This window comes from Vicugna pacos, chromosome 22 (assembly GCF_048564905.1).
Source record: "Vicugna pacos chromosome 22, VicPac4, whole genome shotgun sequence".
NCBI lineage: Eukaryota > Metazoa > Chordata > Mammalia > Artiodactyla > Camelidae > Vicugna > Vicugna pacos.
Window position 1 is genome coordinate 7,338,190 of NC_133008.1, and position 27,277 is coordinate 7,365,466.

General features: G+C 46.3%; 2 protein-coding genes and 1 long non-coding RNA gene across 4 annotated transcripts in view; 2 read left to right on the forward strand and 1 right to left on the reverse strand.

Moving 5' to 3' along the window:
- ADAMTS2 (ADAM metallopeptidase with thrombospondin type 1 motif 2) overlaps positions 1 to 5,519 on the forward strand; it is a 204,629-nt gene extending 199,110 nt beyond the window's left edge. For both annotated transcript variants that reach the window (XM_072947118.1, XM_072947119.1), the window contains one exon: positions 1,986 to 5,519. In XM_072947118.1, the coding sequence (XP_072803219.1) occupies positions 1,986 to 2,452 (467 nt within the window). In that variant the 3' untranslated portion in view covers positions 2,453 to 5,519. The remainder of the gene's footprint in view (positions 1 to 1,985) is intronic.
- A 2,858-nt stretch (positions 5,520 to 8,377) lies between these two features.
- Positions 8,378 to 27,277, reverse strand: part of LOC102524737 (uncharacterized) — a 33,253-nt gene continuing 14,353 nt past the window's right edge. Inside the window, 5 exon segments of the mRNA XM_072948198.1 lie at positions 8,378 to 12,592; positions 16,686 to 16,781; positions 17,219 to 17,345; positions 22,271 to 22,358; positions 23,763 to 24,064. Coding sequence (XP_072804299.1) covers positions 11,193 to 12,592; positions 16,686 to 16,781; positions 17,219 to 17,345; positions 22,271 to 22,358; positions 23,763 to 24,064 — 2,013 coding nt within the window. The 3' untranslated portion in view covers positions 8,378 to 11,192.
- On the forward strand, positions 24,113 to 25,637 carry LOC140688404 (uncharacterized). The gene is made up of 3 exons (XR_012063059.1): positions 24,113 to 24,196; positions 25,219 to 25,460; positions 25,573 to 25,637. It is a non-coding gene; the product is annotated as an uncharacterized lncRNA (long non-coding RNA).

Sequence of the window (27,277 nt, forward strand, 5' to 3'; positions counted from 1 at the left end):
GATCGAGGCCTGAGTGAGGCTGGAGAGGTCAAGGGGACAGGTCCTCACCCTGAAAACAACCAGGGGCAATGCAAGGGCTTCAATCTGGACAGTGATGTGGTCACATCACCAGCCGAAGAACATCATTCTGACTGGAGCAGGCGAGGAGGAGGAGGAATGGAGATGGGTGGGCAGAAAGGAGGTTCTTACCACATGCAGCAGAGAAGCAAGGCAGCTTGGCCTCATGGAGGCAGCAGAGAGGGGAACGTGGACACATCTGAGAGCACTGAGGGGGAAATACTAATGGACTTGGAGGTGACTGGTCAGGGGATGCCTGGGGTCCAGCTTGTGCATGTGAAAGGCCATTCTCTGAGATGGGTATTCCCAGCAGAGGCCATGGGCTTGGGCTGGACATGTGGAGTCCACTTTGGGGACCACGGGGGTTGAAGGATGTTCAGGAGGCAGTTGTATCCAAGAGTCTGATGTTCCAGGAGTTTGAGGCTGGTCCAATTCAGTGAGTCTCCAGCCTGTAAGGGGAAATAACAAGCTGGAGCAATGCCGAGGGCAGACATCAGAACCATTGGCCCAGAATGGGAGGGGGTCTGCTTGTCAGCTCTTGTAGGAAGTTTCAATGAGCCTGCATCACATCACATGTAGAGGTGGGAAGTGCCATGTGTCGGTGCAGAGTAACTGTGTCAGATGTGGTTCCCGTCAGTGGCTGCCCTGCCCTTCCCTCCTTCCTTCCCACCTTCCCTCTTCCCTTCCTTCCAGTAGGAGATGAGGTCAACCAGGGAGACTGAGGGGAAGGAGGGCACAGAAGAGGGTTACATGGGAGAAGTTTGAAATGTCCATTATCAAGAACGGAGAGTGGCTGAGCAGAGAGACATGGCTGGAGGGTGGAGCCCCCTGAGGTCAGTGATCAGGAAGCTGTCATGGATCCAGCATCCCCTGTCATATTGCGATATGGCTTATTTTATGTTGAACGAATTTTTGTAAATCATCCCAATGTTTGTGTTGGGTGTGAGATGAGGGGGTAGCAGAAAGGGAAGGGGGTGGAAATTTGGGAAGAAGAGAGTGAGAACAAGAGGTGTTGGTGAGTGGGATTAACACAGCTGCAGACAGAGCTGGAGCCAGACCCGGGGAAGCCGGCCGTGGGGAAAGAGACGGCCAGCAGTGGGCTCTGCAGGGAGCCCAGGCTTCCTGTGCCAGCTAGACCGTGGGTGACCAGGAGCGAGGTGGGGAGGATGTGCTGGGCAGATGGATTAGCCTCTGTGAAGGCAGCAAGTTCTGGAGCACTTTGTTCAGGAAGTGACCAGAAGCTGCATGTGGCAGGGCCGTGTGGTAGATGGACAAGTGGCAGGACGTGAGGCTGTCCGGTAAGTTGAGGCAAGTGGAAGAAATCCCAGACACATTTGGATAATTTTCAATTTCTCTTTAGGCACTTTTCCAAAACAAAGATCATCTGGGGAGTTTGGGTGAGGATGGGAGCAAAATGTGGGGTGCGGTGAGGCCACAGCCGAGGCTCCGGGATTCGCCCTATCGGGTGTTAGGAATTGGTTCTCTTAGGTTTTGTTTTGTTATAGTTACTGTTACAGATGATTGTAGGGTCCAGCTGTGCCACAGAGTGTCATCAGGGTGACCACTGGGGTGTCCAGTGTGAAGATCTGACAAAGCCCCATTGTTTGGGATGACTTGGAATCACTCCTAAGAACAGACAGGCTTCATTTCTGTCTCAAACTCCGAGAGATACTGAAAACTCTGGACTCAGCGGGGGCCTGCTTGGAGGAGGGGAGCATTGCTCACAGCTTGAGCGGCAGCACTCGGTGGCGGGGTCCCCAGATGCCGCCCCGCCCCAGGGCTGCTCTGCCATCTAAACCACACCGACTTCCTGCGCGAGCTCGCTTGCCTCTCCTGTCTCTGGGCTCTTCCAGCAAACTGCTCCCTGTGGGGGAACGAGGTCCCCCTTGTCTTGTCCTTTGGTTATTTGTCCCACTTTTCTCTTTCAGAGGGCCGCTGCCAAGGCGACAAGTCAATGTTCTGTAGGATGGAAGTCTTGTCTCGCTATTGCTCCATCCCAGGCTACAACAAGCTGTGCTGCAAGTCCTGCAACCTCCACAACCTCACCGACGTGGACGACGGGGCAGAGGCGCCGCCTGGGAAGCACAACGACATCGACGTGGACGTCGAGGCGCTCGCGCCCACCCTCCCAGTGCCCACCCTCATCGTGGAGGTGGAGCCTCCACCAGGCACACCCCTCGAGGTGCCCCTCAACGCCTCCAGCTCCAACGCCACCGAGGACCACCCGGAAACCAACGCTGTGGATGTGCCCTACAAAGTCCACGGCCTGGAGGACGAAGTCCAGCCACCCAACCTGATCCCCCGACGACCGAGCCCGTACGAAAAGACCAGAAACCAAAGAATCCAAGAGCTCATTGATGAGATGAGGAAGAGAGAGATGCTCGGAAAGTTCTAATAAAGTGGAAAGATAGCATCAATAGCATTTTTTTCCTTGCTTATAGAGATATTCCATGGGATGGCAACTCCGGTGCTGTGGAGATGAAGTCAGAATTCCCGGTTCCAAAAGGCTTTGCGAAAACAAAGAGGGAGAATGTTAAATATATATATATATGTATATACACACACACACATACATATATATATGTGGTTGTGAGCAGGTGGCACCTAGGTTGGTACGTGTGCTCCCCAGCCCTGGAGTGTTCTGAGTCCTGTACCGGGGCTGGGTGTGGGGTGAAGGGGAACACAGAGGTGCGACAGTGCCCGTCAGTGAGAGGAGGCAGGAGGGCTAGCTCAGAGAGAGAAGGCGCTTGCCCCGAGTTTCTGAGCAGTGGTTGGGGATCTCCCTTCCTTCGTGGTGACAACCCCTGCTGGAGACGAGGGAAATTTCCAACCCGTCTCCAGACCGAGGTACAAGCCCCCTTGGGGACTCTTAGGAGAAACAGTGATGTATCTACTAAGTTAACCTGCCACTAAGATGAGCGCAGTGAAGTGGAGGCTGTGAGCCCCACCCAGGGCCTTGGAGGGCCGGGGTGAGTGTGACGGCCAGCGGGGGCCACGCCCCACCGTGAGAGCTGGCCCTTGCTGCCAGGCAGTGTGCTTTCTCAGTAGAAGGCTGGAAGTGTTCTTGTGAAAAGCCTCCATCTTAAAGATCAACTCAAAATACGTGACGGGTCTGGGCGCCTGCCGGGGTCTGAGCCGCCAGGCTGCAGCCTCCGGTCCCCAGGCGTGGCCGGGGGCGGTCTCGTGCACGAAGGACTTCAGGAACGCCATCCGATCCGTCTGGTGCTCTCGCGCTGCATTTGAGTGTCTCAACCAAACCCGAGCTGTGAAGCTGCCCATTTCCTTCTGGGAAGGTGTCAGGAATGCCCTAACTGGGACTTGAGGATAGATGGAAACACGTTTTCTACTTGAGGAGAAGACAGCGGTGGGGCCGGCCACGCCTAGGCTCTCCCAGGTCCCCTCTTCACTAACCCTGGTCCTGCTTATCACCTCTGGCCGGTCTGGCCTCAGGCCCAGGGCTCCCCAAAGAGGCTCTCCCCTCCCCCAGGTGCACCGGAAGGATGAGGGAGGCATGCGTTCTGCTGGAGAGTCCAGTGAGGGGGCAAGGCCTGCAGCCCCCACTCTGGGGCAGGAGTGCTCCCAGCAGGGTGGGGCCTGTGGGGGCTCAGGTTTGCTCCTGAAGACCAGCTGCTTCGCTTGCAGGGCCCAGGCTTGCCAGCCCTGGGGAGTCCCCTCGAGTCCTGTCCCCACCTCCATCCCTTAGAAGTGCCAGCTGTGAACTGCCTGACTGGGCCTCCGATGGGGGGCCGAGGGTGGAGGTGGGGAGAGGCTGCTTTATCCTTTGCTCTTTCCAAACTTTAATAACTTCTATCTTTAGCATCATAGTGCTTTATGAGCCTGATGAGAATGAGAGAGAAATAGGAAGGGACTGGGGGGAGGGGGAATGGGAAGACAGTGGCTGATTTTTCACCTCTGCCTGCATTGATATGTCCTGAACAAGCAGCTTAAACTTGCCAAAATTGCAAGACCTGGGCACATTAGCTCCTTAGCGGGGGCCTCCCTAATTCTGAAGCTTTTCATGTTCAGGAAAGTTCTAGAGCTTTTGGATTCTCACCAGTCATAGATCTTAGAGAATTCTTTCTTGTTTCATTCCCCGTCCTGTGGAGGAGACTACCAAAGCTCAGGATAACACCCTGATAGCTACTTCTTGTTGAGTTTTGAGGTGCTAAGTGCGTCTGTCTGCACCTGTGCGTGGGTGTCAGCATGCCTCTGCGCGTGGTCTAAGGGACAGAGTAAGGGTGCAGGAAACAGTGCAGGGACATCTGGGGCGCTGCTGGGATGATCACTCACCTCCCCGTCTCCCCGGCTCAGCCTGCCTCCCTCCTCTCTGCCGCCGTGTTCCCCACTTGCTCATATGTGCCCCAGTGTCTCAGAGGACTTTGCTGGCTTCCAAGAACCAAACTGGAGAAATTTCTGAGTATCTCTCATGGTATCACTTCCTCAGCGAGATGCGGTGGGAAGCATTCCTGCAGCCCCATCTCTCCCCATTGGGAAATGGGTCCACGGCTTTCCCTCATTGGTTGAACTCACGGCAGCTGGTGCTACTTACGGGCGGAAGGGCTGGACCGTGCTTGCTAGGGTCCGTCCTAGAATGTCAAGGAAACTCCAGACCAACGTGACTCGGTTTACCCAGCCTGGGGGCCACAGGTTGGGAAGACTCCCTCCCCGGATTCCCACAAAGCCAGGCTGTGCGTCTTGGCAGCTGGAAGCCTTTGACGGGGGGCCCTAGGTGGGGCCCTCCCAGGGCTCTTCTTGTGCTGCAGGAAGAAAGGTGTCCTCTGGGAACTGTAGGTCAGTGTGGCCATGGCCGCACATGCCATACTCAGTGCCTTGGGCCATATATCCACAGAGATCTGTAGGACCAGATGGTCCTCAGAGGTCTATCTAAGAAGGCAGTGCTCACCACTCTGAGACACTGCAAATCTCTGCTGAGCTTGAGGTAGCTGGAGAGCTGGCTTAGCAACAGGCCTGAGCTGCCAGCGGTGGCCGAGGGGCCCCTGCAGCCTGGGGGAGGCAGAGGACGTCTTGGGCGGAGGTTCCCTAACACCAGGTTGAGGCTCAGAGGTCCTCTCTGTCCGTGGCTCTGAAAGTCAGCCGAGGGGCCTGAGAGTCACTGCGTGTCTGTAGGAGACTTGTGCTGGAGTTTTGGGACCTGGCTTTCTGATCTACTCCTTTTGGAAAACCCATGGAATTTCACATATAAGCCTTTTGTGTGTACTTTGTTTTTTGTTTGTTTGTTTGGAGTATACAAATGGTGCTCAATAGCCAAGTCTTTATCAGATGAAGCATTATGACTATGCACTCCTGTCTGCCAGGCAGCCCCACACCATGGTGCTGAACGCACATGACATTTTATCTTACTGATAACAGCAATCAACACACTTGTTTTTCTGTATACTCAAATTTGGCTTCTTGATTTTTATAACTTATTAAAGTCAAAATGTCTATGTTTTTGCACATCATACCTGTGTGTTTGTTACCTTGTCTACGTCTGTTCCCCCTCGCCACCCTGAACTTGGGCAGACGGAAGGATGTGCTGCCCTCGCAAAGCCAGGAGGTGTGGGGGGACACTGGTAAGCTGTGAGTCAAGGCTGCTCAGGGCAGGATCCCGAGAAGGGCAAGAGGCACCCAGAGGCCTGATCCTCTCCCATTCCCCATGGGGTCAGTCCTCCAGCCAACATGGCGTAGCCAGTAGCTCCTAAGTCACCCTGCAGGTCAAGGAGGAGGTGAGGACTCTGCAGACACCTCCTCCTCCCTCATTACCACCCCACTTCTCTCCTCTAATTAGGGTTTCCAGGAAGAACTGCTAGATGCTGAGTTAAATTTGAAATTCAGTGAAATGCTCTTGGATCTTAGAATATTTATGTTGTAAGTACAGTTAATATGTACACTGATATACATGTATATGCATATATATATATATATATATATATGAATACAGTGGATCACTTGGTTTGCTACAGACATTGTTAAAAAAAATAAAAAGCAAAGCTGCATAACTAGGATAAGATATTTGCAAATCGCTTATTTGACAAGAGACTTGATTACATACTATATAAAAACTCTCCAGTCTCAGCATTAAACAAACAAACAAACAAAAAACCCAAACTGGGCAAAGATTTGATAGACACTTCACTAAAGAGAAATGGATGGCAAATAAGCACATGAAAAATAATCGAAATCATTAGGCTTTAGAGAAATGTTTTTTAAAACCACAATGAGACAATATTACCAACCTATTAGTGAGGTGGGAAGCCCCATGAAAATGACGGCAGGACTCTCAGGCAGGGCCACTACTCTCCTGCCAGCACCATCTGGTTCCCTGGCCCAGCAGCATTATCTCGCTTTTTGCCTCTGAAACAGCTTCTAGGAGAGTGGAACTTAGCCGTAAAATTCTATTGGTTCCCTGAGCTAGCTCCTGATTGGTCCATTTGTAGCACCTCATTTGCATGGAGCTCACTCCTGGTTTGTCCATTTCTATCACTATTGATTGGTCCATTTCTACAAAGCTTGTTCCTAAATAGACAACTTTGTTGCATCTTATTTGCATATGATGTTTCAAAGTGTAGACTGGCAGCCTATAAAAGCCTGTGTAACCCTACAGACAGGGTCCAGAGTTTGGAGCGTTAGCTCCTCTGGGCCCGCTGGCGTAATAAACATGAGTTCTCCAACCCTGTGAATGCTGCTTGGTCTTTCACCCGGATCCAGGTTGCTGTCACCACTGAGCTGTAACACACTTTGCTGCAACATTAGCAGGATTAAAATGAAAAACAAACAAGCAAAACAAATACACCCTGACAATACCAAGTGCTGGTAAGGAAGTGGAGCAATGGGAACCCTCCTGCACTGATCCTGGTAATGCAAAAATGGAATGACTAGTCGACAGTTTGGTAGCCTCCTATTACGTTAAATACTCACCTTCAACATGACTGAGCAATCCTATTCCCGGGAACTTACCCAATAAAAACTAACTCACTCTCCCTCTCTTTCTGTCTCTCTCTCTCACACACACACACACACACACAAACACAAACACACACACAAATAGAAAAGGCTCTCTTTTCTGAAAGTTCCCACTTACAAGATCATGTGGCTTCTATTAATAGTTTCTGCAAAGCACTTCAGCTTTTTACTAGCACACACCCACTCTGCTCAACACCCACTGCCCAGTTCCAAAACAACATCCACGTTTTATGCTTTCATTATGGCAGCGCCCAAATTCCAAGTACAAAAATCTGCATTAAGTTATCCATTGCTGCATAACAAATCACCCCAAAACTTAGCAGGGCAGAACAACAGGCATTTACTAACCCACAGTTTCTAAGGGTTAGGAATCCAGGAGTGGTTCACCTGGGTGTTTGTGGCTCAGTGTCTCACATGAGGCTGCGGGAAAGCTGATGGCTGTGGCTCGTCTCATTTGAAGGCTGAACTGAGGGAGGACCCACTTCCGCCCTCATTCATGTGACTGTTGGAAAGCCACAGTTCCTTGCTAGCTGCTGGCCAGGGGCTTTGGTTCCTAACCACATGGAACTCGCCACAGGCTGTCTGAGAGGCCTCACGACATGGCAGCTGGCTTCCCAAAGGACAAATGATCCAAGAGAGCACATGGCCAATACAAGAGCCACAGTCTTTACATAACCAAACATTTTAAATAATGTACCATTCCTTCTACCACATTCTGGTCATTAGAAGTGAGTCACTGAATCCAATACATACTTAAGGGCAGGGTGAGTCCCGTATCTTGGAGGGCAGCTTATCAAAGCATTTTGGAATATAATTTTAAAACTATCATCCTATTTCTGGACTCTCTTTCTGTCTCATTGATCTACAGGTCTATCCCTTCACCAATATCAGTGTCTTTATTACTATAGCTTTGTCATAAGACTTAAATGAGTATTTTGAGTCCTCAGCTTTATTCTGCTTTTTCAAAATTGTTTTGGCTACTAATTCCTTTGCTTTTCCACCTGCTGTTTTAGAAGCAAAAAGTGAGATAGAGCCGCTGGGCCAGGGAACCGGATGGCGCTGGCAGGAGAGTAGTGGCCCTGCCAGGGGGTCCTGCTGGTCTTTTTCATGGGGCTTCCCACCTCACTATCATTACTTTTCAGGGTCCTCAGGCAGCTGCTCCATGCACTGTCTAGGATTTTTGCTCATATTTAGTGGGAGATATAAGGCAGTGTGTGCTTACTCCATCAAGTTGAACCAAAACCAACCAAAGTTGCTTCCAGTGATTATATCCATACAGAATAAACTCACAAACAGGGAATTTATGAGTATAAAGGAAGCATATTGACTGGAAGCTTCTTATTCATCACGTCTCCAATCACACTTAGCCTAAATTTTTTATTAAAATTTTTAACATAAAGTTTAGAGGATGATCAACGAACATATCTATATCGTCCACAAAGATTTGACAACAGTTGACTAATTTTTGACATATCTGAAAATATGCTGCAAACATCATGACTTTTTAAACTTGAAAACTTTTGCATGCATCTCCTAAGAAAAAGGGCATTGTCCTTTATACCTCAGTACCATTATCACATCTAGGAAAATTAAACATACTACATTATCTAATACCCATTCCACCCTCACATTTCTCCACGTTCCTCCCAAGTGTCTTGTAGAGTTGTTTTACTGTTTCTGAATCAGAAGCCAATTAAGGATCACATCCTGCTTTTGGTTCCATCTCTTGAGTGGCTTCATCTAGAAGACTCCACTTTGTTACATTGGCTTCTTGAAAAGTCCAGACTGGTTGTCTCGTACAATGACTCAAACTCTGGGTTTGTCTATTTCCTCACCATGTAATTCAACTTGTTTCTCTGTACCTTGTATTGCTTGTAAACAGGACAATAAGTCTAGATAAGAGACTTTGATTTTCATTAAATATTTTTGGCAAGAATCCACCACAGACGCTCGTGTGTGCTTCATACGGCATCTCGTCAGGAGTCACGTGGTGTCAGGTTGCCCCACTGGTAGAGAAACTCAGTTTGACAGCCAGATCCCTCCATTATAAAGGCATGTCTTTCCTCTGCACTTGGCATGTGATCTTTTGACACCAGGTCAATAATGTTCCTTAAAATTTTTTTTTCGTTTATTAGGGTTTTATCATCCATTGAATGTGCCTGATTTGATCACATTAAGGGTTGTAAAATGGTAATTCTTCTAAATTTATCACTGCATGCACAATTAAAAGATGGCTTCTTCAAGTACGTTTATAAAAAGCTGTCTTTTTTTGTGTTTTTCCATCATGGGCTTATTTTACTTTTACTTATATGTTGTAACTAATTATGGTGATTATTCTTTTTGATGTTTCAACTGTCCTAAATTTGATCACTGGAAGTACCTTCAATTTGGCCTCCGTGTCCTTCTGACACTGTCCCATTCATCTCTGTTCTTGTGCTATTGCATAAAAAAATGTTCCAGGCATACTTTACACTCTCCCTGCTCCAAATATGGAATCAGCCATTTCTCCAAGGAGTTCTAGATCCTTTTAGTGGGGAAATGGCATTTAGAAACCAAAATCTGGGTACTAAGCATGCTCACTGCTATTGGGCAATCAAAACATGTTTTTATTTATAATGCCTTGCAAATGGCTCTGTACAATGTTAAATTTTGAGGTTTGTTTAAAAGCTTCATTTTCCTTCTAAATACACTTAAATATATGAGATACTTTCTAATGAGCTAAGTCAAAAGACATACTATGCTGAATTCTTGAGTTTAATTCTAAAACCTTTTTCAGATAGAAGGTTCTAGCTAATTTTAATAGAATAATCTTTTGAATGATACCAGCTGTGAAGGGGAAATATAAAACTGGAGGAAGCAGGCCCAAGGGGAAAATGAAATCTTTCTAAAAAAACATGGAAAATGTTTGGATAAACAATTTCAACTGATGATTGGAATGTTTAATAATAAAATATGCATATATCACTTTACAAAAAGAATTCCTAAAAGACGTGTCACAAAAACAAACAAAAAGGCAATCTTCTGTGTGAAATCTCCAGGGGCAGTTTCACCATCGGGACCTCAGCTGGGGTCTTAGGGTTTATGTTAATAATTTATGTTAGTATAAAAGCAGTTATAATTAGGGACACATAAGAAAATGGAAAAACATGACTAAGTCAATTATCAAGATTAAAGTCAGGGGGAACCTGTCAAACATGAAAATTAAGCTGATTAAGTTAGGGTAATTGTGCCCCTAACCCGTTTGCAAAACACATAGCTTTGGGACTTGCACTCTTGGGACTTGGGGTTGAAAGTGAACCTATAATCAACACAGAAACCCAGAACGGAAGACCTAGATCCTAGTCTTGACTCTGCTCAGTGAGCTCACTTTCCTTATGAGTGAAATGAAAGGCTCTACATAAACTTAAGATCTCTCCTGGCTCTAATGAGCTGCCAGGTGTCCAGTCAGATTCTGGAAATACATCAGTCCTGCAACAGACAGGAGAGTGTCTGTCTGACAGTCTCTCTACCTGCTTCAGTTTACTCCAACGTCTACCACACTGTAAGTCTCTGTTCAGCAACGTAGAATCATAGCAAATAAGTAATAATGTAAGAAAGAGACACCGCCAGAAAAAAATATACATGTATTTATAAATATGACTTGTTGGTGTGGCAGCTCACGGAAAGTGAGCTTGATTATTTCCATGTGAAAACCTAAATTTAAAGAATTCCTTTTCACCTTTAGCTTCTCTTTATGAAAGGCGGCATGTCCTACGTCTGCCTGCCATTTTAGAAAATAAGGCCCCACATTTATTCACATTATTAATAACTCAAAACCTATTCCCAAAAGAAAATTCATGTTGGAGCTTACTCTTAGAGGGGAATAAAGTCTGATGAAAGAAACAAAACGTTTAGTCTATTATTTTCATTTTTTTTTAAACATGAAAGTTTAAAAATTTGTTTTTTAAAGTTAGGCCTTTTACATTTTTCTACGAATTTAAACATTTTACGTATTTTTCGAAACCTTAGAATTTATTGGTTCTTATAAAATGTGCCAAGTCAGTGCTCTTTATATTTTATCAATACTTAATGGTGACTGGCACATTCTCTCTAGGAGAAATAAAAAAAGACTTAATCTATCAGAAGTTGGTGCCCTGTTTATCATTCTCCTGATCATTCTCCAGTGAGAATTCTTAAATTATCTGAGGTGAATTAAACGTCACAGGGCTTATATCTTCTAAGAAATCTCCAACCCCGTATTCCTTCCATTTATAGAGCTTCTCTTTACTGTGGACTTTTTTGTGTCTACAAAGGTTTGACCTGTAACTGTAGGCTTTCCCACATTCCATGCATTTGTAGAGTTTCTCTCCAGTGTGGATTCTCTCGTGTTCAGTTAGGAATGAATACTGGCTGAACGCCTTTCCACACTGATTACACCGGTAGGGTTTCTCTCCTGTGTGAATTCTCTGATGTCTGTAAAGGTTGGATTTGCAACCAAAGGCTTTCCCACACTCTCTGCATGTGTACAGTTTTTCCCCAGTATGCATTTTCCGATGCTCATTAAACGATGAATACTGGTTGAAGGTTTTCCCACATTCCTTACACTGATGGGGCTTCTGTCCGGTGTGAATTCTCTGATGTTCAATGAGGGTTGAGATGCGTGTGAAGGTTCTCCCACATGCCACGCACGTACACAGTTGTTCTCCAGTGTGAAGCCTCTGATGTTCAGCCAGGGATGTAAACTGGCTGTAACTTTTCCCACATTCACTACATGTATAGGGTTTCTCGCCTGTATGGATTCTTTGATGCCTACGAAGTTTTGCTCTACAGCTGAAGGCCTTCTCACACTCACCGCATTTATAGAGCTTCTCCCCAGTGTGGATTCTCTGATGCATCGTGAGGGTAGAACACTGGCTGAAGGCTTTCCCACACTCCTTGCACTGATAGGGTTTCTCTCCAGTGTGAACCCTCAGGTGCTTGATGAGGGTTGAACTGCTGCTAAATGCTTTCTCACATTCGTTACATTTGTAAGGTTTCTCTCCAGTATGAATTCTCTGATGGGCAAGAAGAGATGATCTGTGGCTGAAGGTTTTCCCACACTCATTACATCTGTAGGGTTTCTCATCAGTATGAATTCTCTGGTGTTCAATAAAATGAAGAGCCTGGTTGAAGCTTTTCCCACATTCACTGTAAATATGAGGCTTTTCTCCTGGGTACATCTGGAAATATCTCATTAGATCAAAATTCTGTTTAAAATCTCTCCCCAGAGTATAATATAAATTGGGTATCCTTTCTATAGGAACACTCTGTGGTGTAACAAGAACTGTATTTATAAACAAGCCTTTCCCCAGCTCAAAACTTGTCTGGTTCCCATCTCTGCTGATGGTTCTCCTGTGTGAAGCCACCGTCTGCCCAGGAGCTTTCTTCTCTTGCTCCTGTTGTATCCTGCCCTCAAATTCCAAAGCTCCTCCCAATCTGACATCCAAGTGACCAAACTTCATGGATTTTCTCTGCGTTATTCCCTGAGATGTCTCTTCTATAGAACTGTCCTGTTTCGGAGGCAGTGCTTCTATTTCAGGCCATGTCTTAAAATCTAGAATGAATCAGAAGAATTAACGGCGCCTCTGTTGGAAGAGACAAACGTGCATCAGTGGGACAGTAAAGCTGGCAACGCACAGAAAAGAGGTTTGATACCACGCGATCTCGCATACAGACTTGAACCTGGAGAGAAACAGGATGGAATGGAAGGAGAGGCACACAGGTTAAGGAGAGGTGCGAGAGGATAGAGTGGACTCATCAGAGTGAAAATGAAGACGCTGCCACTGGAGAGGAGTAAAGGCAGACAGAAGAGCTGGCTGAGCAGAAGGAGTGAGGATGCAGGAAAGTGTGGCTGATGAGCTCGGCCTGAATCCTACGGGACCCTGCAGTTTACCTTCATCTCCTGCTCTGAGAACACGAGGCAATGAAGCAGGTAACGTCTCTTTACTTCCTCCTCTCTACCCACACGTTGCTTTTATTATATTTTTTTCCCCATGCTATCACTGAAACTCTATACGCAGTAACTTAAAAATATTTGCAATGTTTCCTTTAAATTTTGTTTTTGTATGTGGATATGATTTCATAGCAGTCTGCAAAAGGGGAAACAGTCTCTTAAAAAGGAGGACATCAGGGTTTAGAACTTACAGCAGCCCTGAAGCCTGACGGGCTGATGCCACCTGATCTACGCTCACGACGCTGATTGTAAAAAAGGGGGGAGTACGGAGAACGTCCGCCACACACAGCCATCCACCCCCCGTGGCTGACGGCGGGACGACTTCTTTCACACCACCCACCACTGCGTTCCCCTCTCTACCTGGTCATGAGGAACAGCAGGCACGTTCATGTCTTCTAATAAGCTGCAACCAGAAGACTGGATTCTCTTTGTAGGAATTTTTTGAGATTAATGAAAGTCTACAAGAGAGGTGAAGTTCTGACGCATGCCCAAGCCCCGGGCTCCAATCTGATGCTGAGTGAGAAGGTCTAGCTTGCGCTGACTCTAATGAGCTCTGGGTTACAGCCTGGCTCACTTTCATCGATCCACGATTGAAAACAGATTAAAATTAGATCACTATAACTAGGTCATTGTATGTACTTAAATAAGCTAAACACCTTAAATAAAACATAGGTTAGTTATATTAATAAAGTCCATCCAGTTTTAGTAATAAAGTATATTTTATTGAAATTAAATTTAAAAAAGAAATATAGGCTATAATTCTGTATAAAAATCCAGATTTTTTTCTTTATGGGGCCCTGCGTTCATCCCCTGGCAGCGTCACCGACAAAACAAAACAAACAAAAAATAGATTTTCCTTAATGATATCTATGGGAAACCTAGCAGTTTGGATTTTCAAGGTCAACCAAGGTACCTTCTCTGTTTTAATCCTGTCCCACAATATGACCTTCCTGCCCAACCAGAAACGTACCCTATTACTCTAATCATATTTCTTTACAGAAACTCAATTGTTTAAGCCTAAACTGACCATCTTGCTCTTAGAATATCAAAACATTCTATCACTTAACTTACATATATAAAGCTTCTGAAAATAATTCCAGTATTTGCTCAAGGACAACGGTGGATATGTCTTATGATGATTTGTTACTTCCTTACTGTGTATAAGACAAGTACACAGTTAGAATGTCTTAGACAAAAAAAGAAAAAAAAAGAATTAAACAGAGAGAGCAAGCTGGAAAAATTACTATAAAGGGCAGGTGAGTTTGGAAAGGAAAAGAGATTCTGTCCTGTCTTATTGGAATCCTGAGACTGAATCAGTCACTTACTGAACAAATACTGACTAAGAGGCAATGATAATAAGAAATAAATAAATGACCAGACAGTAACCGTTCATTCCTCCACGGTGTGGGGCTCTGGTTTGAGGCTCAGAGAATGAGGATACTGCGGCCAACAGCGTTAGTAAAGAACGGCCGTGTGAAGGGAGACGGACGGCAGAGAAGGGACGGGCTTCAACAGAAAAAGAAAGGAGGCCGTGCGAGCCAGAAAGAAGGCTGGTCAGAGTCATCCGTGGGGACAGTAACCCGTGCAGGGGAGGCGTATTGGCTAAAGAAGGAAATCCAGGTTGGAACTAGTCAAAATTTTGGTTAAGCACAGTAAGGCCAAGTTTCTGAATAACTGAATGAAGAATTCAGAATAACATAATAACTGAAGGCGTTACCAGTTCTTAGGCAGGTAGTAATAAGACAGAGTGGTCATACTCGGCAGAGGGGGCAGCGTGGCTCAGAGGAGGGACAGGATGGAATCTGAAAATGATATGGCTGCAGTGGTCTGGCTGGACTGGGCACCTCATTTTGAACCTCACTGGCACTGAGTTAATCGTAGAGGCAATTCAATTCAATTTAAAAAAATATTGACCAAATCCAATATATTGGATGCTGGAGGCACAGAATTCAAAGACTTGGTCTCTCCCTTAAACATGCAATCTAATTAGAAAGAAGTGAGTAACTACTAATAAATGGAAACAAAACAACTATAATCCATTATGATAAATACTATAATGGACATGTTCCAGGCATGCAGAAGGTGCTACATGGACACAAACGACGGGCAGATGAACGCGGACTGGGAAGCAGGAGAGACAAGGAGAACCCGCAGACGAGGGCGGCCTGCGAGGCGGGCAGACGGGCGCTGGAGGGGAGGTGGCTTCCCAGTGGACAGGACGGAAGAGGAGAGACAAGCTAAGGACAAACACACAGATGCTCATGAGTACACAGCGTGGCCAGAGCATGGCGCCAGAGTGGAAGTGGCCACTGACGAAACCACATAGGAATCTGCAGACAAGCTATGACGTAGGCTTAATGCCACATTAAGGAATCTTACTTCACTCCATGGATAACAGAGAAACAATGAAGTCACTTAAGGTGTAGGATGAACACTTGAGTTTCAAAAAGATCACTCTGCTGACGGCGTGGAAGCTGGGTGGAGAGAACACGGCTCCGGGAGGAGAGGGTTAACTTTCCCGTCGCTCATGAGACTTCTGCAAATCGCAGTGGGGTAAAGTGACAGCTGGAATGTCTAAGCTCAAACCATCGTCTTACATGCTGCACTGCACTGCCTGCTAACTCTTTATTAGGAGAAACCTGTATTTTAATAAAGTCGAAAAATATCTGGAGGGAGAACAAGTGAAAAAAAGATGTCAACGAAAGCAAGACTCGTAGATTAAAACTTAAACCACAAAGACAGGAGCACAATATTGGCGGATCTACGTCACATGGTAAACAGAAATGACACTGGTGATCTAGGTTCTTGTCACGACACTTCAGCTTTGTAGCTCTGTGACCAAAGTATTTAAAAATCTCTGATGCTCTGTTTATTCAGATATAAAAAGAGGAAGTGAAATTTGATCATCTTTAAGTGATCCCCCAGTCCTGACAACCTACAGTTTGGTGATAAAGACCAACTAGGTCAGACCGGGCTAGCGGAGCAGTCAGCAAACTTCAGGTCTCTGGGCCAAATCCAGCTGCCCCCCGTTTCTGCAAAGTTCTGTGAGGACACAGCCACACCCGCTCGCCTAAGTACTGTCTCTGGCTGCCTTGGCACCACCCCCAGCAGAGTTAAATGCTTGCAAGAGACCGTACGGCTCCCAAAGCCAAAACAGTTACTACCTGGTCCTTTATGGGAAAAGTTTGCCGGCCTCGGACTAGAAAGGCCCCCGGGGTTATGTTAACAAAAGCCGGCTGAACGTAACAGCGGAAGATGACAACCCAGTTTCAAGAAAATAAAAGGGAAATGTTAAGAAACCAGAAATAAAAGGACGTTGATAATACTCTGAAATGTGTGGATGGTTACAGAAATGAAAAAATTATAAAGATTTCAAAATGTGGCAGAAGGTGTGAAGTCTTTAATCTGTCAGACACGAACAGGTGTAAACACAGATGAGAAGAAACCATGAAGACCAAGGGGCCACAGACGGCAGGAGGAAGTGAGTGAGCGGTGGAAGCAAGGGACAGAGAGCGCAGGGAGTGCACAGGAGGAAGAGGTCAAGACAGGGATCTTCCTGATGCAAAGAAACCGTTGCAACCAAGGGGCTGTCTACCAGGTGGCCCTGAGCGTCTCCACGGGGCTTTGAATCCCCAGGAGCTCTCCGAGCCCTCCTCAGGACCCGCTCGTGCCCGTCGCCCAGTCACTCACTCACCGAGATGGGGGTCTTCAGGGATTTCTCTTTCCACCATACAGGGGTCTTCTCCTAGCTGCAACCGGCAGATCACCTTCGGCGTTGAAAATGGAATCCCTGCTCGCGAGGAAGGAAATGGAGTTGGAACAGAAGGCAGGAGAGCAACCCCCGGACTCACAAGCCAGACCCTGCAGGGCAGAGGGGCAACACCAGCACTTTGGGGGATGGGGCAGGAGGCGGGTTTGCTTCAGGAACAATACGGGGCCCTAAGTATGAAAGCCTCTGAGATGGGAGGCCTTCCTGTACGGTTTTCAGACACTAAACTGGGATCTGGTCATTGGATCAGGAGGCGGGGCGGGGGGCAGGGCAGGAGGCAGGCAGAGGAAGAACAGCGTCACGACATGAAGGGCATCACGACAAACAGGCACGCTTTCAACTCTACAGGTTCTGGTCCTTTCCCGGGGGTGTGCAGGAGAGAGGCCCACAGACTCGAACCCCAGAGGGAGCCCTAAGGTGCCCCCGCAGCAGGTGCCCGCGCCCGGCAACCTCCTCACCCAGAGAAGCCAGGGCGCTGAAGTTGTCCAGCATCACCTCCCGGTACAAGGCTCTCTGCGCGGGGTTCAGGTGCAGCCACTCGTCCCGGCTGAAGAACACGGCCACATCCCCGAACGTCACAGACCCCTGTAACGGCAAAGCCACTCCTGTCCGCCCAGACCACATCTTCTCCACCGGGAGACTCAGTGAGGAGGTGACACTGGGATGTGTGGCAACCAATTCTGAAATGCCCCAGGACTCTAAGTATTCCAAATCAACTATTCGTGTTATTTCTGGAACCACCCATCAATTACTAAACAGATATTTACTGAGTGCCCACTTAGAGCAAAGACCCATGCTGCCTGCTCTGAGGGTAAGAAAAAAGGGGCAAATTTCCTGCCAAGAGGGAATTTACATACCAACCTGGGGTTTGTCAGAGTAACCGAGTGCATCCATTTATCTCCTCCTTGCCACTCAAAATCCAAATTAAATAAAAGGGGAAAAAAATCAGAGTACATTTAGAGCAATGCTGGAAAACAGGGGACGGTATCAGTAGAGAACAGATCACTAAGAACATCAGTGATGACAACTGGGGTACAACTTGCTGCGTGTTCACTGGGCACCAGACGTTGTGCCAGGTGGCTTACGTACCCACGCTCTCACGCCATCTTTTTGGATTAATGGGAGCTTCTGATGACACCATCAAGAAAAAACATCACAAAAGGGTTTAAAAAAGGAGGGCGTGGTGGATTGAGAAATAAACTTTCTTAGACAAGCAAAAAATTCATTACCAGCAGAGCTGCCCTGCAAGAAATGACAGAAGTTCTTCAGGGAGAAGGAAAATAATACAGGTCAGAAACTTGAATCTACATTAAGGAAAAGCAGCAAAGAAGGAATCAAGTGAAAATAAAATCGTTTATTTGCCTTATTCTTAACTGATCTAAAAGGTAACAGCTTAAAGTAATAATAACAACGAACTGAGTGATGACAGCATATGAGGGGTAAAACGAGTGACAGCAAGGTCACGAGGGATGGGTGGGAGGGACGGGGACTGCTCTGTATCTGTAACACCCAGGAAGCAGCATGGTGTTACTTAAAGGTGGACTTAGATTAGTTGTAAATTTAGACTGCAAACTGCAGGGCAACCGTTAAATTTTCTTTTTAAAAAAAGAAGCACTACTGACATGCAGAGACAGTAGAAAGACTTGTGGTTGGCAGCGGTTTGGAGTAGGGCAGGGGAAGAGGGCTAAACGGGTGAAGCAAAGGGATCATTTTAGGGCAGTGAAACCATTCTGTATGCTACTGTAACGGTGGATACGTGACACTCTGCATTTGTCAAAACCCAGAGAAATTTACAACACAGAGAGTGAAACTTAATGGATGCCAATTTAGAAAGCTCATTTCCAATGCTAGAGGGTCCCGGAATGGAACACAGAGTGTGACAGACAGTCTACATACAGTACAAACGTACGGCCCAACCTACTGAAGGAGGTGGTAGGAGAGGTGCTGACCTTCCTAACTGTGGAAATGAGTGGGGTCTGTGAGACCAGCGGGACCGCGCAGAAGCACTGCACCCTGGCTGACAACGTAGACTCCCAGCGGGGTATGAGCTAACAGTTCAGATACTGCTACCCATGTAGCCTGGAACTGAAGGGTTAACGTCATCGGCTGGCAGACGGGGGGTGGGGGTGGTGAGGGGGGGCTAGGTTTCTCACTGCTGTTGGAGCGGGAAGTTACAGATAAGGAAAGAAAGGAGGTTAGAACAACCCCTGTGGCATGAAATCAGAGTTGGAGACATCAGTATGAATACTTAGCTTAACATACATACAGGTGGTTACCTACAGAAATACACATACAGACGGTTTTATCCACATACATATATAAAACCGTACACCTAGATGGTTACTTACAGAAATGTTTAGACACACACACACATACACATGAGTTTCCTCTATCAGCTGAGAGGGTCTAAAAGCAAAGACACCCCAGCAGCAATGAGTAAACATAAGGCCCGGATCTTGCTTCTAACACCCTTCTCCAAGGAAAAATACCAGGGCTACTGGAGAAAGAGCTGATTTTGGTACTGGGCCAGGGAATACACAAAATCAGCCGAAGGCATCGCGCAGTGCCAAAAGTAAGGAAGTGCTCCAAAAACAAAACCAAACCCACACGCTGACGGGGTCTGTCAAAGGGACAGAGGAACAAACTGAAAGAGCTCCCAATGGCCAAAGCTGGAACAATTTGAGCAACAAAATAAAGCAGTATTAGATTATAACCCGAAATAGAAAATACGGATCTATGAGCCCACACTAATAAAAACAATGAGGGAGAAGCAACAACCTTCTGTACAGAATTTCAAATAACTTATGTCGATTCTCTGCCCCCAAGGAGGTGGAGCATCATCCCTGCTCCTTGTGGGTGGGCCGCACACAGTGACTCCTCCCCACAGAGGATAGGGGGGCAGATGGAAAAGGAGAGGACGTTTGCAGTGGAGAATCCTGCCAGGTGCCATAAGGTCATCGCCAACAGTGATAGGTCATTTATCAGTATGTCATTTTGATGACTACCTCTGTAGCTTTCCTCCCCAAATCCATAATGCCATTAAGAAAGATATCAGGCAAATCACATTAGATGAATATTCTATAAAATATTTAACCAATACCCCTCAAAACTGTCATGATCATCAGAAACAAGGAAAGTCTGAGAACCAGAGAACCAGAAGGAGCCTAAGAAAACATGACAACTAAATGTAACATGGTGACCTGGATGGGACCCAGGAACAGAGAAAGACTTAAGCTAAAAACTAAAGAAATATGAATAAAGTATGGACTTTAGTTAATAATAAGGTATCAACATTGGCTCATTTAATTGTAACAAATGTTTCATAATAATGCAAGATGTTCATAATAGCGAAAACTAGGTGAGGGGTACGTGGTAACTATGTACTTACATGGTAAGTACGGTACTACCTTTGAACTCTTTCTCTAAATCTAAAACTGTCTCCAAAAACTAATTTTAAAAAAATAGTGACAATACCAAAAACAGGTACTGATTTACTGCAAAAAAAAGTTAACTGACAAACTATAGCTATAAAGCAATCAGCACCAAGCCCTACGTATCTTTCCCCCACAAGATAAATTACATGTTATATGCAAATAGAATAGAATAAGGACTATTTGTAAAATCTGCGAGTATCCTGCTTCTTCCAAAAATTATGTTTGTTTGATTTTTCTGACAGACAGCAGAGAGAAATTCCCCTCTCAGGACCTTCAGTGAGGAAAGAAGGTGAGATTGAACACTGCCACTGATGGGACTCAAATGGGGTAATGAGACCTGTGATGGGGTCCCCTGGGGTCTCTAAGAGACTTAATGATCGAAGGGTTAGATACTGAATTAGTGGTCCACAAAATCTGGCTCCGAGGTGCAAGCATACTTCTCTCCCTCTTCCTTGAGCTAAACTCAAGTCAGCCTCTCCAGCCTGGGGGTGTGAGAAAGCTCACGACAGGCACGAGCCCTACTCTAGGCAGAGGGTGGCCCAGGTCACAGCTGCGTTTTGCTTTGCACTGCATTTTGCTGGTTTTATATTTTGGTTACCTGAAACACCCTGAACGCTGCTTGTAATTAAAGAATCGAAGGAAAACCTAGCCTAGTGAGGAGAGATGTACCAAATTCAGCAGGTCCTAAAATAATGCTGTTTCTGCTGTTACTAAAGTCGTGACAGCTGGCATTTACTGAGATTTGATATGTACCATGCACTGCTCTCAGCACTTCACATAGTCTGCCTCAGAGCATGTGAACTGTACAGACTGTCTCGTCTGGGTTTCAAAACCCAGCTGTATGACCTTGATTAAGTTACTTGCTGCTCTGTGACTCAGCCTCCTCGTCTGTAAAATGCAGATATTAACTCTCCTCTTGTAAGGATTAAATGAGGTATGTATACTACTAACCACACTTTCAAATGAGGAAAAGAGGCAGAGAGAGAAAATAATGTGCCTGGTCCCATGTCTAGCTTGCATGCAAACTCGTGAAACCAACTTTCAGAGTCCACATTTTCACCCTCCGGGCTAACGCTGCTTTGTAGACAAGCAGGAAGTGTCAACAGAATGGAAGGAAGCTGGTGTTGGGGGAAAGACAGGACTTTCGTGGGGAATATTTCACAAGGTTTGGGGAGTGACAGACTGGATCTCTAGGGAAAAGTTCAGGCTTGAGGACAGAGATTTGAGAAAGAGCCTCAGAAAGGAGAGGGTTAAATAATGAAAACAGATCTCAAGGAGAAAGAGCAAGAAACAAGAGCCCAGGAGGGGAGTGTGAAATAGCAGGGAAAAAACAATCAGAGGAGACAGAGGCACCAGTCAGGCAGATGAAAGGGGCTTTTGGACAGTTTAACATCACAGCTGCATGAAGCAGACAATCTCCCAAGAGAGGGGGAGCCCTCTGCCCTCCCCACTGCCGGCTTCAGGGCCCGGGCCAAGCTACACTCCTTCTGGGTTGCCCACCAGTATCAGGCCTGCCCTTCAGTATCAGCTCAAAGTAACTCCACTGCTTGGATCTTTCCCCTGAATCTTTCTGGACGATTGATCATCTCCTAAGATCAGTACCATGAACTCCTTGAAGACAGAAATAACACCTTTCCTCTCTGTACCTCCAGTGCCCTGCACAGTATCCTGTACACTGTCAGTGCTCAATAAATGTTTGTTGAGGGTGTCTTCTGACCTTCCCTGGCTTAGCCCCAAATGACACTGTATCATCTGTGAAGACAAAGCCTGCCTAATACCCCATACTCCACACCAAACACTTACTCCATCTGGAAGCCTATGTTCACAATTGACTTAATCTTTGGTCAAAATGAGTTTAGGGTGAATTAAGAGTGACCTGTGTCTGAGGTCTGAGGACAGAGGACACACATTCCTCAGTGACCCCTTGATAAATCCAGGATCATGGGGAAAAATCTAAGAGGGTCTGAATTCTCCATAGTTACCACTGTAAGGTAAAGTATCTGGACAAAGGATGGAAATACATCCACCATCTCTGAACCCAGGAGGCAATTCATGAAAAAGACAAAATTCACTTACTGTCACCTGAGAAGGCAGGAAATCCAGTGCCATTCTTTCCTTCTCAGTTTTCCCGTCAAGGGAGAGCAGAATGCTTGACAAGGTAGATCTGCAGAGGAAAAAAAAAGGTGTCATGAAGAACTCTGGTGTCAAGGGATGGCTTGGAAAAAGGACGTTACAGCCACCCATAATGTCTATCATGTCCTGACAAAGCCACCCACGTCAATGACGCAAACCAAGTAAAAAAGCCAATGAAGCTCTAAGACAGTTTGCCCATCTCCACCTCCTCCTTGTATTAACCATACTGCTAATTTCTATAAATGATGCTTTCACATCCGCCTGGGGTCTATTAGCTGCGTCTAAGCAGACTGACTCACCATAGGTATCTGGAGTCCTTAAGGGAATTTTAAACTACACGCTCAAACAGTCACAGCAAACATGAGATTCCTGGGCTGCCACTTTCAAACACAGCCAACTGGTCCTAAGCCCGTTTGCCCTGCCTCACCCTCTCCTTCCTGAAGAAACGACAATAAAGGTGCTTCCCCACATTCGCCCTCTCTTTCTCTGCCTAATGTCAGGCCCAGCTGCTCCCTCTGAGGGGCCCTGCCTGGAGTGCTGTGTTCTCTCTAGGGAACTGTGAGTAACCTCTAACCTGTGAACTTTCTCACCCTCTTTCTCCCTTTTTCTCTCTCTGCATCTAGCCTTACCATAGCTGTCCGAGGTAACATGGTTAAAATACTCTCTCACACACACGCACACACATGCACGACGTACGCCAGATAGGTTGCCACTCCTAATCACAAATTCCAAGAGCGCCACCTATTATAGCATCCACAGCTCCAAACACAAGCCCCAATTGGGAGAGAAGGTGGGAGGAGCAGCCAGACCAATGGCAGAGAAGAGCCTTGGCCACGGCTGCCTGCGCTGGCTGCCTGGGTTTGCAGCGGGCTCTGCGGGGACAGCGGCCGGCAGGAGGCTCAGCGCGCCGAGGGCGCTGCGTGGTCCCGGGGCCGGGAGAGGGAAGCTGCCGCAGCAGTACCGTAGATGCGACGCACACCTTCTCCCTGCTAGGCGTCTTGCGTGCTTTACATATAATACTTAATCCTCACAGCGACTCTAAAGTTACTGCTTCCCCATTTCACAGATGTGAGGGAGTCTGAGAAGCGGGGAGTCTACTGACTTGCCCAGAGAAACAAAATCGGTTAGTAGTAGATTCAAAAGGGGACTCATGGTCCGAGTCCAGGGCCCCAGTTAAATGTGGCAACTTACCTGTCCAGTCTGTGTCTCACTTTCTTTCCCTGTAATAGGAGGACGTGCACAGCCGACCCCCGTTATCAGGGTGAAACGAGTTAGCTCGTCCGAGGCGCCCGGCAAGAGCCTGGCGCACCGAGGCTCTCTATGGGCGCCAGCTGTTGTGTTTATTATCTGTTTCACTTACAAGTTTCAGGGAAGACGGCCCCTTGAGACTCCCCCGCAACACACACACAGCAGTCCCAGGCACGCCCCACCTCACCTGGCAGGTGCGCTGCGTCCCCGCGCGTGTCCCGGGGACCAGCGATGTCCAGCCGCGCGCACCGGACCGCCTCCTGACGCACCGGCCCGGCCCCGCACACCCCCCCGGCCAGACGGACACCCGCGGGGCCTCCGACCGCCACCACGAAGAGGCAGCAGGGAGCTTCTCGGTCCTAGGCAGGCCGCCCTAGCAGAGCTGGGATCACCCGTACCCAGAACCCCAAGAAGGCCGCTGGAGCCTTCCCCGCCGCCCCGCGAACCCCAAGAACTACGACTCCCGGCTTGCCTCGGGCCGCGCGCCGCCTACACTTCCCAGGGGGCGCCGGGGCGCGGCCACTTCCGGGAGGGAGGCGAGCGCTTTCCCGTCCGGGGAGCCCTCCGTCCCGCTGTCCCGGTCGGGCAGCGAGGCCAGGGCGCGCGCACGGGGAGAGCCAGGTGGGTGCTTTCCTCCGGGTGCTCGCTGCCCAACTCAGCCGCCTGGCTTGTTTCGTTAGGCAGGCAAAACTATTTGAAAAAAACAATCCTGAATTTTGACGTCTTTAGGAGGGTCCATGCGCCGTAGAGCCCACCGGCTAGTTTTATTTTTTAAAAATTATTTTAATGTGTACCCAGAAGATAATGTATGCATAGGTGCCGTTTAATAATAAAACGAATACCCACATACCCTACACTCTGCTTACAAAAGAACCTGGCCAGGATTTTGGAAGACTTATCCAAACGCTTCCATAAATTGTGGAATTTATATACTCTAGACTGTGTTAATTCCCTTGCTGAACCTGATGAGTACCTTATATGTATGTGTCCCTAAAACAGCAAGTGTTTACTTTTGCAAGGTTTTTGATCTTTGTGTAAACAGAATCTGGTATATGTTCTTCTGATTTAAATGCTCGACATGAACAAGTTCACCACCTTTTTTTTTTTTTTTTTTGGAATGGGAATGCTCACTCAATTTTATTTCCATACCGCTTACATTTAAAGCCGTTTTTGGTTGACGTTGGGCAAAATTAACCTCACACTTCCCCTGTACCTCCGGCTACCCCATCGCCCCCTTCCTGGGATGAGGAGAGCTTCCCCCAGCCTCACTCACATCCTGCACCACAGGGGTATGTTTCTTTCCCTGGGTGAACATACGTTATGTTCACCTGTCTTGATACACGTGAAGTTCATTCATTTTCACTGTTGTAAAAGATTCATTATTCATTCATTTAACAAACATGTATGTGGCTTTCTGATAGATTTTTTAAAAGCAGGTGTCCTGAGGTGGGAGCATGCCTGGTCTGTTCAAGGAACAATTAAGAATACAGTTGCTGAAACAGAAATAAGGAGGGAAAGAGAAGCAGGGGATCAGAGGCAAGAGGGCTAGAATTTTAGGCTCTTATTGGTCGTTATGTCACTGGATGTTGCTCTGGAAGCGAATGCTTTGTACATGGAAGAGACACTCATGTCATTTTTTTCAGTGATCACTCTGCTGTGCTGAGAATAAACTAAAGGGTCAAAGGAAGAAGTACAGAGATGAGGACTAGTTAGAAGACCATTACAGTAAGTGTGAGTGAAGACAGCAGTTTGGAATGAATAGAAGTTATGACAAGTGGTTAGAAAAACTCAAAATTCAAAATATGGAAAAGATGAAGATATTATGAACATTGCAATATCCTGTTTTTCAACTATGAAGTGTATCTATACTTTTAAAACAGTCCTGGTAATTATATTACATTTTAAAAAAAGATATTCTTTATGACCTATTTTTCTGGTTATAAAAATTAAGAATTACCTTCTCTCTTGACTTTCTTTTGTTAACCTAAAACAAACAGGCTGCCAGTTATTTCTCCAGCAAAAATGGGTTTATTCAGGATAAACAAAGAATCGCAATCTGGGGTCTGCAAATGCGGTTGTGCAAGTCCCCAGCAAAAATGGAGAGAACTCTTTTAAAGAGGGGGCAAAGGAAGATGAGAAGGCTATAAACAGAAAGTTCTTTTTCATTGGCTGAGTCCAGACAGTCTCTCATTGGCCGCGCTGGTGCCGGAGGACGAATGCCCTTTTCCTGCAGGGCTCTTCCTGTTGTGGGGTGAGCGCGCCCCCTGCTGTCTCCCGTCCCTATTTGAGGTTTCTGTTTATTAAAGTTTTATACTTTATACATTAAACCAAGTGCAATTTTATTTTACTCACTGTCCCAGGTAAAATTTTAAAAATCTGAGCTAATAGGCCATGACTACTAGTATCTAACTGTAGTACTTCCATATTCCCTTTTCTTTCTCAGATATGAATTTTGGCCATTCCCTTGAGTTTTATCATTTTTGTTTTTAAATTTATATTTAACTGGTTTCTTTATTGATCATGTCTATACCAACTTTATTTTCTCTTTTGAGAGACTTGGCATTTCTGTTTCTTTTTCACACTGTCCCCGCCTAGTTGTCATCTGTGCCCTCTGTTACTATGTGGGCCTCTTGTACTTAGTTTTCTGGAGAAATCTGAGGCCAATATGCTTTTTCTCCTCTTGTTGGTAAGCTTGTTTATTTCTCCACATTGACTTTATAAATCTCCACCCTGCCCTCCTTGTTTCCTGTATCTTTAAGTATTTCTATTTTTTTGCCCCTGTATCTAGCAATTTGGTCTTTTCCATTATTTTGTCTGAGATACAAAGAAAGGCTAAGGCACTGTCTGTCCTATTTTTTTTTCTCCTTTATTAAACTCTTATTCTTGGCGTGTGGCTTTCATGACAATGTGAAGATCTTACATTTTAATTCTTTGTCCTTTCCTCCATTTCTGGGAGAAGCCTTCAAATTTATCTTCCAAGCTTACAGAATCCAATTTATAAAGTGATTATTCTTTCACTTTCTCTTTCTAATGTAGTTTATTCTTTAAAAAGAAATGACCATCTGCTTTATTTGAAAAAATGTCTACACTGCATACAGCATCCATGACATAGTAAGAAACCCACTGTCCTGACCCAGCAGGCCCCTTGGGTCCATGGTGGTGTAACTGAAGGCAAACTGTTTCTTCCCTTCCTTGCTTCCTCCCTCCTCTCCATCCTCTTTCCTTCCTTAGTTCCTCCCTTCCCTTCCTTCTCTTTACAGTGAGGGAAAAAAAGAAAAAATGTGGAAAAGGAATAATGGGAATTGTTCCCAACTATTCAAAATCTGAAAGGCTAAATAAAATGGAGTATATGCACCGTGTTTAAAATTAAATTACGGCTCCTCTTCTATCTTACTCTCTTAATCAGCTGATGATCTTAGTGACACCCATCCTCGTGCACATGTGGAATTGAGGGTGATGGACGGACTAGACTGGGGGAACATAACACGTATACCGTTTAGAATGCCACCCAGGTACTACTATGATTCTGAGTGTTAATGACAGAAATAGGCAGTAAGTTATTTGTATCTTCCAGTCCTATATGAACTCTCTTAGAGGTTTAAAGGGTATTATAATTGTACAGATACATTTAAGAGTGACTGCAAATACTTGTTTAGAAGAAAGAACCCCACTGACCTAAATGAGGAGATATACAGGCCAGAT